The 14,397-nt window shown below is 35.6% G+C and overlaps 2 protein-coding genes across 2 annotated transcripts; one reads left to right on the top strand and one right to left on the bottom strand.

Moving 5' to 3' along the window:
• Positions 1 to 1,159: 1,159 nt before the first annotated feature.
• Positions 1,160 to 3,844, top strand: LOC135145641 (bis(5'-adenosyl)-triphosphatase-like). Its single transcript, XM_064077763.1, has 9 exons — positions 1,160 to 1,172; positions 1,247 to 1,282; positions 1,453 to 1,503; positions 1,569 to 1,647; positions 1,708 to 1,767; positions 1,824 to 1,894; positions 1,944 to 1,996; positions 3,573 to 3,671; positions 3,721 to 3,844. Exons 1-9 carry the CDS (start codon positions 1,160 to 1,162, stop codon positions 3,820 to 3,822), a joined length of 564 nt encoding a protein of 187 aa, XP_063933833.1. The 3' UTR covers positions 3,823 to 3,844.
• A 1,202-nt stretch (positions 3,845 to 5,046) lies between these two features.
• On the bottom strand, positions 5,047 to 11,275 carry LOC135145653 (ral GTPase-activating protein subunit beta-like). Its single transcript, XM_064077779.1, has 33 exons — positions 11,170 to 11,275; positions 11,054 to 11,118; positions 10,871 to 10,998; positions 10,636 to 10,819; positions 10,515 to 10,580; positions 10,343 to 10,456; positions 10,138 to 10,188; positions 9,985 to 10,069; positions 9,828 to 9,931; positions 9,584 to 9,773; positions 9,349 to 9,530; positions 9,137 to 9,292; positions 8,853 to 9,083; positions 8,624 to 8,792; positions 8,470 to 8,540; positions 8,268 to 8,407; positions 8,140 to 8,210; positions 7,804 to 8,087; positions 7,629 to 7,744; positions 7,483 to 7,576; positions 7,299 to 7,422; positions 7,133 to 7,239; positions 7,008 to 7,067; positions 6,815 to 6,952; positions 6,601 to 6,765; positions 6,405 to 6,544; positions 6,242 to 6,344; positions 5,906 to 6,074; positions 5,803 to 5,854; positions 5,668 to 5,737; positions 5,522 to 5,606; positions 5,336 to 5,399; positions 5,047 to 5,281 (listed from the first exon to the last, which is right to left on the bottom strand). The coding sequence occupies exons 4-33, from the start codon at positions 10,774 to 10,776 to the stop codon at positions 5,149 to 5,151; spliced, it is 3,675 nt and encodes a 1,224-aa protein (XP_063933849.1). The 5' UTR covers positions 10,777 to 10,819; positions 10,871 to 10,998; positions 11,054 to 11,118; positions 11,170 to 11,275; the 3' UTR covers positions 5,047 to 5,148.
• Between the last annotated feature and the right edge of the window lie 3,122 nt (positions 11,276 to 14,397).

The raw sequence follows: 14,397 nt of genomic DNA, 5'->3' as shown, positions 1-14,397 counted from the left end.
TGCATTTCCCACAATAAACTATATAGTAGTCTATTTAGAGCTCAGTCAAACAACTCTTAGTTATTGAGGAAAAGAAAGCGAGGCAAGAAAAATATTTAAGCAAAAGTTTCGCTTTGGATAAACGTTTGTGTGCTTGCTTTTCATAAACGAGATTGTTTCGTCCTTTAAAAAAACGTGATATTCTTGGTTTTGATGCCAATTTATTATATATGATAATAATAATAAATACTAAATATTAAAAATGAAACTAACAATAATAAAAAAGTAATCCAAACAAAGGTTATAACGTTCCATGAAGATAAAAAGAGTTAAACTTAACCGAAAATAGCGTTATAAATTTTAAAAACCGTAATAATAAATAAAGAGGATAAAAGAAAAGCGGAATGTATGAAAATAACAATTATAGGTGATGTTAAATTATAATTAACGAATAACGAACAAGTAGAGGTTACAGGAGAACTGTTAGGGTTAAAGGTAAGAGGCTCTTTATCCTAAGGAAAATAACCTTATATTAACCTAGTTGGTAGAAGGCTACTCCCCTTCCTCTCGATTTAATATAAAGTATAGATTTTTCAAGACTATAACATACAAGATTTTAACTTGTTTTAAAGGAAAAAATAAATTGTTAGGCCTTGTTCGGTTTACTATCAATTAAGAGTGATTCAGTGCATAACATGTTACACTTAGTATTAAGTGACTGAGGGAACTTTCATTAGATTTGGAAGGAAGCCTAAATGTAATAGAGGGGGCTTTCCATTTATAATAGCGTCGGACAGAGAATTTTTAAAAAATAAAACAGTTAATTATAATCAAGTTCCCCGCGGTTGTCCTAGTCTATCAACAACGTCTCGGTAGGGTAATAAGCTAGCAATACTGTGGATTAGTTCACGAGGTTTCTTCATTCGTGGTTACCTCTTCAATCGCCCCCTCTTAGACTCTAAAACATCAGATTATATTACTTTATTAAGAGGAAACTAAAAGTTAACGATGTAGCACAACGGTTTTTAGAGGATTAATGCACTAAAACACTGTATTGTAAGCCTAAATTCCATAGATTTAATTCTCCCGTTCCCATTGCGAGCTGCTGGTGTACAAGGAACCTAGAGGGTTATAAACCAGTGCCATGTTTTGTTAACCCTAACTTATAATTTTTCAAAGGATGGACATCTTCCGTAAACGGATCAATCATAGAAGAGTCTGAGCTTTATGAGATAAACACTGGTGTTCGTGGTTTAACTTCTTGAAGCTGGGGAGAACGGCGATTATCCAATTCCTAAAAAAGGTAAGTTCACAATTTTGCGTAGAATTTGAGTGCTTCTCTTTCGAAAAAGTGAATTAGTTGCTGAATATTGGTAAACATGGATGAATAAATTGAAGTAGAATGGAAGAGTAGTTTTGAAGAGACATGTGTTGAGACTTGAAACCTAAAATACTTTTTCTAATTCTTTGAAGTACGCGTGAGCGTCCACTTATCAAGAGTGGACTACAAAACGCCCGTGCAAGGTTACCAAATATAGAAAATCACGCGTTACTAAGAATTTGATAAAGTTCTCTATCTTTAACGCCAGCGATAGAAGCCATGACCTTTAGCTTTGGCTCATTTATTTCTCTTACCGGAGATGAGGTTTTCCATTCAACCAGGCTTAGGTTAGTGCATTCTATGTCAAAAAATGTAATATTATATTATTAATTATACCCTCATTGTAGCTTTGCATTCGTTAATCTGAAGCCAGTCGTCCCTGGCCACGTACTTGTCTGTCCGCGAAGGTAAGTAGGTTTATCAGCTTACGTACATTTTATTTTATATTTTTATTCAAATTCAGGGTAGTAAAAAGATATGCTGAATTATCCTTTAAAGAAATTACTGATCTTTTTAAAACTGTACAAGAAGTGGGTATACAACTGTAATTGAAATCTCTATGTTTTTTTTTACATAGATTTAGGGATTGTTATCGAACGTGAGTTTAAAGCCACCTCCTTAACTTTTTGCATACAGGTTTGCATTAGAGTTATTTTATTTAATTAGTAAAATCTTTACGTAAACCAAATAATTTAATAGCAATATAGAAACTGGTCTTAATTTTAAGCTTGGGTTATATAAGGGTGATTAGGTAATTTTTTTTTTTGCTGTGAAAGTCATTAACTATTTGAGTATTTGCGTTAAACTGTTGGGTTTTTTAATATAAAGTTATTTAATGTTTTAGAAAAAATAACTTAATGAAGGTTAAGGCCAATTGACTTATAGCATGATTATTAGTTTATAATGTAGAGTCCGTAATTTTTTAAGACGTTGATCGACACCTCGGCCTTCGGTTGAACATTTAAATAATTTCTTGGAGTCGAGTTAGGGGCGTTAATAATATGCTCCCTCACACTCAGTTACTTTTGCTCCGTATTCTAGTCTTCAGCCTAATATACCGATAATGTAACTTCTACCTCTGCTCGTTGGATTTGTAGGGTATTTTGTTATTTAAAATTCTGTGGGTTGTTGAGAATATTATTATGTCACGTTTAGTAATATATAAATGTTTAAGTTTGATACGCTTGCCTCTTAAGAGATTATTGTGTGGGTAACGAATTTTTTGTTACCGGTTGGTTTTAGTTTACCCGTTTTTATTTCTTTTTAAGTTGTAATTATACTATTGACGTGCAAATTTTTGTTTTTAATAAGGAACCTATAATATATTTTTGTTGGTTTCAAATAACACTTAATTCGGTAAGGAAAAACACTTAGCATGATAACTTAATTTTTTGCGTTATCAAATCTCTTAAAATGACTTTACGTGGTGAATTTTTTAATATTTATTCAAAGAAAGGGATGAAATAGAGGTTTTTTTAAGTTATCATATTGCTCATAATGCAGTACTGTTAAGAGATAATTTTTGCTGCTTAGATTCGGGTGTCAATCGAGAAAACATATTATTTGGGGTAGGGGAGCTTATTAATAAAAGCTCGTTAAGAGGGTTGAGTACTCACTAGAGGAAACCGGATATTCCTTGACTAAAACTTAACCTCTTTACTAGTTACAATATAGGATAATCTATTTAGTTCGCGACCTGCTATGATTATACACTCCTGGTTGTCTGTTTCTATCGTTGCCATCTCAAGTGAAATGTTCTACTGACTACATTTCCTTTTTTCAGCACGACCTCGTAATAATAATAGACAGCGTAGGTGTTGCGGGTTCACACCTATAAAAAAGTGCTGGAGTTCATCTACTTTGCGGCTTGCCGGCTCAAATTTACAGCGTAATACGCGAACTAGATTTTCTTTTTAATCTTTCGTAGCTTAAATGGGTGGAGCTAAGTACTTTTTCTCAGGTTTAAATGTCTTTTGACCGCATACTATTCTTATTTCTACATATTTATATTATAAAATTCATGGAAACTAAAAATGTAAAGCACAAAAAATTTAAATTGTCAGCGAAAATAAGCGGTCTGCGTTAAATTTACTGAGCAACTGCTCAAGTTTGTAATAAGTAAATTTTAACCTCGTATAACTTAATGCCATGATGTATGTTCCCACGAAGAGCCGCCATCTAAGAACGAAACTTAATCTTTGCACAACCATAGGACGGACCAGATTCGGGACAAACCGTTGATCATGTCCATGTTCACATTATTCCAAGGAAAAAGGGTGATTACGAAAATTCAGATGAAGTGTACACAGAGGTACGTTAAGCGCGCGCTTGAGTGCGTCATATAATTATATAATTTCAAGCTAGCGAAACACGATAAAGATGGACGTCCCTCGAGAAGTTTGGAGGAGATGGCTAAAGAAGCTTCTTGGCTCTCTACTTTTTTTCGTCTCGAGGGCCGTTGAGCTATCTCTAGACAATAATGAAATAGAGATGTTTTTTTTTTATTTCTTTTATTATTTATAATAAGGTTAAAATGGTATTGTTTTTAACTTTAAACCTTCTTGTAAAAGATAAATTATCCAAACTGGTTTATTAGTATTTATAGTCTACCCATCTGGTATTCATATATCTTATGGCACAACGTATTCAAATAAAATGTTATAGTGAGGACAAAGATAAAACGTTTATCTTCATCTAGTCACCGAACAGTAAACTCTTTGAAATAATTCTTCACTAGCTAGTTTTAATGGCTTGAAGACCAAGATCCCTGTGTAGTAAGGTTTTCTTACCGGAAGGTGATTTCTTTGAAACTTGCTTTGGTCGCCATAATAGCATAACATAGAAAAATGTAGCTCGCTGACGAAAAAGGACGCACCTAAAAATGAGCGTATAATTTTTATGCTGATACGTTTGAAGGTTTTATCTTTCCTAGGGTGCACTTTCTTCAGGCTTTTAAACGCATTCTGTTGAGGCGAGGGCCGTCAGTGGCTACCACTCTTTACTTTCGAATATAATCCGAGAGGTATCGTAAAATAAAAATTTGTAGGAAGGAGTGTTATTAAAAGGATAAAGTTAAAAAAGTTATTAAAGTTTTGGGGTTAAATAAATTGGACTGGTCGGAAAAAACTATTTTTAATTTTTCTTTATTTTTCATGGAAATATGTAGTAGTATATCTTATGTCAGGAAGAGATTATCCTTCTGTCCATCTACTTAGAATGTTATAAAAGTGTACTTGTGGTACTATTACATACTTACCCTACTGTTTTCTGGAGGCTTTAAGGTTTAGCATTAACCTTTTAAAAACTAATTTTTCTACTCACTACCAGCTTTTTTCCATCCGTTGTTTATAACAGAAACAGTATAATTGGCGCTGTAATGGTGTAGTCATTTATTTTTTTAACGCCTTTAGGCAACTTTTAGATACCCAAGAGAAATATTTTAGCGTTGTCATTTCCAAGTTAGCCAGAATGTAGCAAGCATAACTCGAATACTAACTTGGGTAGCGTGAAGCTTGCTACATATATTCAGCTAATTCGCTGACAACGTAAAACAAAAATTACGTATTGATTGAGCCAAAAAGCAACAATAAGAAAACAAAATTATTGATTGATATTAAAAAATAATACAGTTTCGCTTTGGTTATATGATATCGTGAGTTAAATACCTTAGTTTATTTTATGCTTTACAAACTTATATACTATATTAGACCCGGAATAATTTCACCAAAAAAAGTGTCATAAGAATTGTGTGCTCCGTACTTAACCCTTACGTTCTTTAATACTAACAACTATTTATAAAGAAGTTCGATCGGCACATCGTCTTGGCCCTCTTTTCGGTGGTATCTACTGGCGATCCCCTCGATGAAACGTTTCCTGACGTGGCTAGGTCTTGTCATAACGTCCATATTAATTCGTAAATGCCTGATCATAAGATTTTGCTCACTGCTGGCATAAGCTCACTTGGCTTTACAGTACCTAGAAAAGTTTAAGAGGGTGGCTCTAGTCATGCGACCAAGCACTTCGTTATTGACAATCATTCCTATAAAGATAAATAATAAGTAAATAATTATAAGAAAAAAAAAGAAACGATGCTCATAATCGAAGTTAAGCACAGTTTAACTTTGCTCAAAGTAAGTAACGGCTACAGGACAAGTATTGTACCATCTAAGAGAGGACCATGTAAAGGGGGTCCGCTGATAATAATTCTATACAAGTTGCGTTTCAGAGGATAAATGTATATGAGAAGCTGGCGGTGCATAACAAACTGTAAATCTCGTGAAATGTAAAACACTGTTACACATGCGTACTTTAGTTGAATCCTTAAAAGGGAAAACAGGGATATCCTGTAGATTTTCTAGCCAGATTATTAAGGCGCAACTGAATGGTTTAACGACAATAAAGATACTTAACAGGTGCAGGTGACAGGAAACGTAAACCGCAACCTTTTGACTGTTATATTCGCCTTTTCAATCAACGTTACTCTATCTTGGTGGACTTTAACGAAGCAGTTTAAACACGCACATTCACTACCGGCACTAGTATTACACGGTTTGCGGCTCGTGTTAGAGCTCTCTGGATAATTATCATAGGGAACGCTGCGGATGTTTGTTTCCTTTTTAATTTCGCTGGTGCACTCAATGTCAAGCTTCAGATCGCCAAATTCACCGTCAGAAGGGTAAAGATCTTCAATGCAAGCTGGCACGTGGAAGACAGTCTATTCGTTTAACAAAAAATAAATCTGTATAAACTCTCTAAATGGTTTTAATAAATTTTTACAGGAGCCCTTTATTATAATGCAAAGTATGTAAGGGTATGGCTAGCTGCAACACAAGTTAAAGAGGTTCAGTTTGAAATGGCGAATATTCTAATTTTCAAACGAACCTCTCCAAAGTTATCTCTGTAAAAAAATACTTCTGGGCTTGAAGTATGGGAGGTGAAATACTTGAAGTATCGCAATGTAGCACATCCTCTCGCTCTCCCTAAACTGGTGCGTACAAAACACGTTATTAGTAGAGTATAATGAAGATAAACTTAAAAAAATTACGTTTGAAGAAAACTCATAAATTCGCTAGAGTTCCATACAGGCTCCCAATGCTCCAATAGTTGGTGGGGTAGACACATGCCCTTCCTAGCATAAAATATCGTGAAAGTCTCTGTTTCGCATTCAGGTAAGGAGTCGAGTTCCTAGACGCACACATCAAAATTATTACTTGTCCTGTTATGCATATATAATATTGTACTTGAAGGGAAGAATAGAAGTCTTCAGACGATAAAAGTTCTACAACACGTGGCTGGCGAGAGTTAGCTGGTCCATTTTCAAAAGAAATAAAGTTTAAGTGAGACATAAATTGCCGCCCCCTAAGGGAGCCCATTCTAACCGGGGAGTATGGGGGGTATTCTCCTACCTATTATCAAGGTAAATAAAGAGTTGATAAACGCCACGCAGCATCACACAGGAATCGCGGAGGCTGAGTCAGAAGAGCCATCTGTCTGCGACTCCTGCTCGAACTGCCAGTAGCATATATCGTGGAGCTGAGAGAAAAAGTCCAGTTCGGCCTCCGGAACAGTGCTCATGAGTGAAGGCAGGTAACACTAAATCAGCTGCAAATTAAAATAACCCATGCAACTGATACGTGTTAGCGCATACTTCTCCGTAGTGAGGAAGTTCCGCCAATGGTAAATCGCCTTCGTCATAACTGGGTACAGACTTGAAAAAAAAATAACCAATAAGAGTCGACAAATGCACACTTTACTATTTTACGGCAGCCTTACTTTACTTTGATCAAGAACGTTTGTAAGTCGGAGCTCCCTTTGACTTCTCTGGGATCCCGATTTTTCTTCTTCTAGCAATTTTAAGCGGTACTCAAAAGAGAAAAGTCCTGGGTAAAACGGGTGATAAGTTATGATTAGGCGAGTACCATAAGAGTACAGAGATAACCGTTCTGGTCCCTAATTATAATGATCGAAGAACGTTTACAAGAATTTTCCAATTCGGATTCGGCAAAGGATATAATAAAGTTTTTATCAACAGCGAAATGCCGAACATTTTCTTTAGGGTTTATCTATCAAAAGATCTAAGGTAAAATATTGCATATAGTATATTATAGCGCCAACTAAAAAACCCCTTGGCTTGCTGTAAGCAAAGTCCGTGATGAAAAATTATTTTGGGTATTGCCTAGAAGGAATAACAGGAGCTGCTCAGCTGTATTCTCTACCCTGCGAGAATTATGCGATATCCGCATCTTAAATTTAAAAGATATAATATTACCTTTTAGAGGGGGGAGTCGGTTTTTCTACCGCAAATTCTCGCAAAGAGAGGTTTTTAAAATTGTTATCACCGCGCATTACACCACTGCACTTTCCAGTTAAACCTAATTCTATAGCCTAACAGTTTTGATGACACATTCTGATTCACTGGTCGAGTATTAATATGCGGCCCCCACCTGTAACACTTGCTGGAGAACGCCCTCATTGCTGAGAACAGGGGATGTGCCACTCCATGCCAGTAAGCAACGAAATGCTCCTGCAATTTTTAAATGAAGATCCTGCGTTTGTCGTTGGGGAGGCAGTCTTATGCAGCCGTCAATATAACTGCATAGGAAATAGACGAGATCCTTGACCACCAGATATTCTTGCAAAGCTGCAAAGCCTGCAAGAACGTCGAAAGCGGTCAGCGCCACGGAAGTTGCCCAAGCATTATTTTCGACCGAAAGTCTCCGGTAAACGACTAAAAAATTTGATATTTTTAAGCCGGTGGTAAGAGTTTATATAAAAAAGACTTTTGGCAATGTTCTGAGCCATGGTAGGGGCGGAAGTATGGACATTTTCTAAATAGACGTGGAATATACACCTTCATTGGTAATAAAGGTTTTTGCTTATATAAACAGATGACTAATAAAAGATATACAATAACGTTTTGAGATTGTCTGCGTACTTTTCACTGATGAAAGCTCGGAGTAAAGTGTAGTAAAGCATGTTTTTTCCAAGGTAAAGTTCTTTCTTATTGAACTGATGGTTTTCTTGAAAGCTTGTACTTTTTGTCTTAGACTTCAGCATTGTTCAGAAACATATATCACCAACAACAATACAATACCGAAAGAAATTAGTACCAAGTTAATAGTGCTTTTTAAAGGTCCCTTAGAAGTAAGTTCTATGGTGTTATATAATACAGTTATGACTGCTATGAGGAGTGGTTGTTGTTAACTTGAATATAAGCAAGACGCACAGAAACACATCACAAGGCAAATAGTAGTGATGCGTTACTGCTTGGTGAGGGTTCCACAGAAAATTCCGAGGGCTGTTTGAAAGAGGCGTCCACGGGAAGGAGAGAGCGCGTTGAGTGAACAGAATGCTTTCGGGGCCAATGATTGGAAAATGTCTTCTTCAAGGAGAGAGTTGTGTAGGCTTGCTTTTTGAACAAAAAAGGTCCGCTCTGTAGCTCAAAAGCAAAGTAACCGCAGTTTGCTATATATCACTGTCAAAATTTTATTACAGCTCGAAGATCGGAAAAGTTGAATAAGGCGTCCTCGCATTCTACACTTTTCTGTTCTACGTGAGGCGCATTTTTTGTAACTTTTACGTGCACAGAATCTGAAGACGAAGTAGACGAATCTTCCCCTCTTTTTAAATCGTTAATTTGAAGGGAATTTAAATTGCTAGAAGAGCATCTCAGCGCATATAACTCTTTATAATAGTTGGGATAGAGAAAGAGAGATAGCAGTATCTGATACAAACAGTTACGGCAGCAGCAACCGGCGAGTCGTAAAATATACGGACCTGTATTGCCGTGCGGCGTAATTTTTCAAGCGTTACAAAGTAAGGGACCTGATAGCTTGGCTCCTTAGAAGTTAAAGTCTTCTCCAATGCAACAAGAAATGGAACAACTAGGAGCTTCATTCCCTGTAGCTTATTAAGAAACAACCTTTCCGAGTTCTACAGGAGAAAAAATTCATTTTGGATTGCACCACTTATGCGCCAACGACGAGTACCATAATGACCAGAGTTGTGACCATACCGTCTCCGCTTTCTAGCGCGTCTGTCACAGCGATGTAAAATCTGGCCAAGTAGGTCAGCAAAAAGGGGCGAGCGTCTTGTTTAGAAGAAGAAAAGATGCGGCAGAGGATTCCGATGGCCTGAGCCCGCCCCTGGTGGAATGGACTATAGGCTGCTTCTGCGGGTTTGCTGTTATAATAGAGAAGCGCTGACACTGAGTCAGTACCATACCAACGAGCCACTCCCCAAATAAATTCAAGATGCTGTTTCCACAGGGGGGCTTCAGATAATTATTTCTTTTTTGTAATTTTTTTTCTTTTATAATAAAACTGTCATCACTGGGCATAAAGGGTGGGTAGTATTTTCCGGTAAGGTATCGAGCGAGGGATTGATAGATAAAGTCTTTCAGGGTTGCTTGTTCCTATATGAACAGATTAGTTAGTCTTGTTTTTCAGATAAACATGGGAAGAGGTACTTCTTCAGGAGGTTCGGACACATCTATAAATGACAGTATAATGGAAGAAACAGCTTGCATTGCTTGTAAAAAGCAGATGGACAACTCTAATTCGCATGGATTGCCTAATACAAGCCGAGTTGTGATATGTCCCAGGCGATATAAGTAAGACCGTAACCAATGAGCATGAGCATACGAAACCAGCAGTGCACAAAGCATTGGATATTGAAATCTTCTATTATAAAAGGTTCCAAAGCTTTAACCTGCCGGTGAAATCCCAGAAAAGTAAACGGCCAATAACCAAATATAAAAATCTTATAAATGAGGACACCTGCAGTTCAATGAGGGAAGAATCGGTCGGGCCGTCTAGCACAAGGTTCGGCTGCAGGCAAAACAGGAAAAAGGAGCGTTACTAAACTTAGACTACAAACTCTGAGCAATTTTAGTCCTACTCGCAAGGCTAAGCGTCGACGCAACGAACTCGTAGCGCGATCCGTACACACCTACCCATGAGTATGCATGCTGGAAGCTCTTACCGCTCCGGTTGCTTTCCCGTAGAGGATGCTCAATAGGCGATGGGTCAAGGATATCGAAAGAAAACTCCACTGGGGTACAAACGCAGATTCGTGCCGCCAAAACTGTGCGTGGAACTAGACAGATATTTTGAGTAGATCGAAATATAAGAGAAAAAAAGGAAGAAGAATCTACAAATAGTGTTTTCCAGAGGGTGGGATCAGGGAAACAATGCGAGCACGATGCAACCCACATTTCAAACTAGTTATATATTTTAACAGAGAAAACGTGCTACTAATAGTTCCCAAGAAAGTACCAAAGCTCTGAGTACTAAATTGTTTAAGTACTTAGACATAAACTTTAACGTTTCTTTCCGCATTTTGTCATAAACAGTGTCAGCCAAACTGTTTGCTTGAGAAAAAAATAAATCTGTTATGCTCATCATTATAATAAGCATCTTTTTCCAAGTTTTATAGGAAATTCGTGAATTAATGCGTCGACTATAATGAAGAATTAAAAAACAAAAAAAAAAGCTTAAAAGAAGTGCTTACGTGTTTTCTTGAATCAAGGTAACAGCTTTGGCACATAAGGCGCAATGCTGGATAATTAGATAATGATACTTTGAAAGTTCACCAAAAACTCTTGGAATAAACACTTTAGTAATTTGGTCAAAAATAATCTGTTAAAGACAATAAATTTATAAAAGAGTACAAAATTGAGTAATACAAATATACTATAATAAAGAAACTGGGGTTTTCTAAAAGAGGTGATGGTATGGTGGGCGCTGAAAGCCACAACCCTGTAAACAATAAAGTGAGTTTTTAAGGCTTTTCTAATTAAGTTTAATTACCAACAGTCCATGATTCTAAAACTTCAATGCATTTAGTAATAATGTTTATATCTTCTAACTGAAGAAGAAGACCTTGACCAATAATCTCCAAGTTCCACAGAAGTTGTTTTTTTCCTAACCAAGTTTGTTTAAGGGATATAAGGACGTAAGAAAACAAGTTACGTTAAGATTATTGATTCACGTTGGTCATGTATACTAGTAACAACTGACGTTATAATACTTCTTTGGACGCTAAAAGGAAAACATGTTAAGACTTCGCGACGTTCTATTTTATAATAGAAGTTGCTTTATGAATAAAGGTCTCCACAAAATATTATTTTTGTCTTGATTTCCTTGAAAAATTAAAAAAAAATATATTGTATATAGCTTAAAAATACCAGAGATAACAGGATTTAGAGGAAGAGAGGGAAAATGGCAAAACATTTATAGCGAAAAGCCAAAGGATACTTTCCGAAGTCTTAGAAGCTATCACATAGCTCAGATTTTAGCACTCCAATGAATGAAAAGGGCCTTATCAATTTCGGTTGTCTTACTAAATGATAACCCAGGGCGTCCACTTTTTGGCATAATGGTAAAAACTGAGGGCTACTTGAGTCGCTTATGAGGGTTGTTATAGTTAAGAAGTAATCTATGCAAAATGGTAATGTAACTTTTTTTTTAGAAATTACAAATTTTATTTACTAATTATAGTTAAAAATTCTTTAAATTAACTGTTTATTAAAGTACTTTAATAAACCCGGTGAAAGCTCGAGTATAAAGTTTAGTAACTCGATCGAGCACCAGGAACAACTTAACATTATATGTGTTAATGGCATAGGGAAAAACCTTCAATACCTCTTTAAGGAAAAACGGATTAAGAAGTTTTAAAAAAAACCCATTCACTATGGCCACTATGCATCTTTTACGCTAGACGAGCTACTCTCTTTGAGGGAACCTTAGCCTTCGTCCCTCCCCTCTTTTCCTATCATGGTTTCCTTGAATACTACTTAGGAAGAAAATAGGTCCACTTGTTTATTATCTATTTCTTAATTAATAAGACTAATATTTAGTTGGTAAAACCATCTCATTGGCCTTATACAATATATTAATCTGCTTCACGGGGTCGATGGATAAGAGAGGACTCAGGTCAAGGCGCTGACCATATCTCTAGTTTATAATTAAAAGGTTAAACAAGCCATCTCGCACTAGCGTACGCCTCTAACAAGGAACGGGTATGACCCGCCATGATGCGACCGGAAGCATAAAAACTAACTTCGCAGATCCAAGAAGTGCAGGGCTTAGTTGAAGCATTGCTTTCTAAGATAGCTTTTACTGTTTTCATAAGCGGTTTTTTCCGAGCTGGGCTGCTTTTCATGGTTAGAGGTTAGATCTTTTTCGGACACGTAGGATGGGTTAATACCCGGTGAAGAGTTGCCTCAATAGCTATAGAGTTAGCTAGCCTGATGGTTTTATTCATGGCGGTGCCAAAGATAACCAAAGATAAAAGATAGAAGTTAGAGTTAAAGTCTTGACATAACCCCTAAAATGAGTAGATGTTCGTGAAGAGTCGTAAAGTAACTCTTCTGGTTAGGAAGTAAAACCTATTCCGGAAAACAAGATTGGCAAAGAAATGAGCATGTTAGTGTTTTTGCTACTCATATATAGATATTTGGCGACCTTAATTATTTTAAAATAAATGTTGTTTCTCATTATAACTAGTATTGGAATTCAGGATTTCATTAAGTATTCCAAGTCTAGAGAGGGTAACTACTTTAATAAAAAGTTACCTGCAAACAAAAATAATGTTGAGTGAATAAATGTATATTTCCTTTTACAACTAGTTTTTGGATGCTAGGAACTTTCATATTATATTCCTTTTTGGCATGAAGGGTAAATTAAACGGAAACATGCCTTTTCTATATGTCCTGCACTTACATATGCATATTACGCTTAATCGAGAAACTTTTTTAACCACCAAATTTCGCGCGTGATTGTAGTCGCATATTGGGAATTAATACAAAAAGATCTTTCGAGAGGGGCCATGATCCATATAGAGTTAGTTCTACAAGAATTACTGACAGCTTCTTAAGTAACCTATTTATTAATATCTTTGAATTCTTCATCATAATTTCATTGTTTGTTCTAAGATCTTACTGGTTTTTCTTTTTAAACCTACTCTTAGCTTTCTGATAGTTTAATTGTGGGCGTTTGCCAACTTAAATCACAAACCTAAGATATCTTCACCCAGCTTCACGCCCGTAATAATTAGACTTTCTATGTTTTTTTTTAATTGATTCTAAAAGCATAGAGGTCCTTTTTAACTAAACCTAAAGATTTTACAATTTTTATTCTTCTACCTGCTCGTTCTCTTCATGCTCAGAAGATTCGTTTTTAAGTTAAGTGATTGGATTTATGATCTACACGGATGCGTTTTTTTAACAAGATCTTATTTGTGGACTGAAAAATTGTGGCTTTAAAAACTGAGCAAGTTTTTAATGTGTGAACTATTAAATTATATGGCATAAAATCAACAAAATTTAAAGATTTTATTGTTATATTAATTATAATTATTATGTAATGTATAAAAAAAAAAGGAAAAATAACTCATTATATAAAGTAGTTATATCATATCTATAACAAATGCATATTCTTTACAAGAAATTTAATGACCAACAATCTATATCTGTACCTTTTCCGGAAGGATGAGATTAATTTTCATATATTCTGTAATTCATCCTTACTAAATTACAAAATTATTTTTTGGTTTAGTAAAAATGTATTCAATATGTGATATTTTAAATTAAATTAATTTGGTTTTTTCGCATCTTAAATCATTTCGCTTAAGTATTCTTTGTTGTTTTTACAAATATGTGCTAGATTATTTTTTAGGGAGCTATGGTTATTTTTTGTGTCATCCCTTGTTAAGTCTGGTTGGGAATGGTAAGATTATTCTTCATGCTGAAGTTTTTTTTTTCCCTCATCTCTGCAATTATTTTTTACTGCCTCAATATCTGTGTGAGATTTTTTTTTATACTTTCCTGGCGGTAATTTCGTTTACCATGTTTTCGATTGGTAGTTGTAAGTTATTGCTTTGCTTAAAGACATGTATTCAGCCGCTCATTACGTTTTTAAATGTTGTTTTGCCGATGTTCGACTTCTAATCCACAGGATTCCCGTTTAACAGAATTAAATGCCCATTGTAGTGAGGAAATCTTAATTGTCTGCCTATTATCTTTATATCTAAAGTAT

Source organism: Zophobas morio, unplaced genomic scaffold (assembly GCF_036711695.1).
Source record: "Zophobas morio isolate AGI-343-1 ecotype UQ-CSIRO unplaced genomic scaffold, CSIRO_AGI_Zmor_V1 ptg000167l, whole genome shotgun sequence".
Taxonomy (NCBI): Eukaryota; Metazoa; Arthropoda; class Insecta; order Coleoptera; family Tenebrionidae; genus Zophobas; species Zophobas morio.
This window is presented reverse-complemented; position numbering and strand designations above follow the sequence as displayed.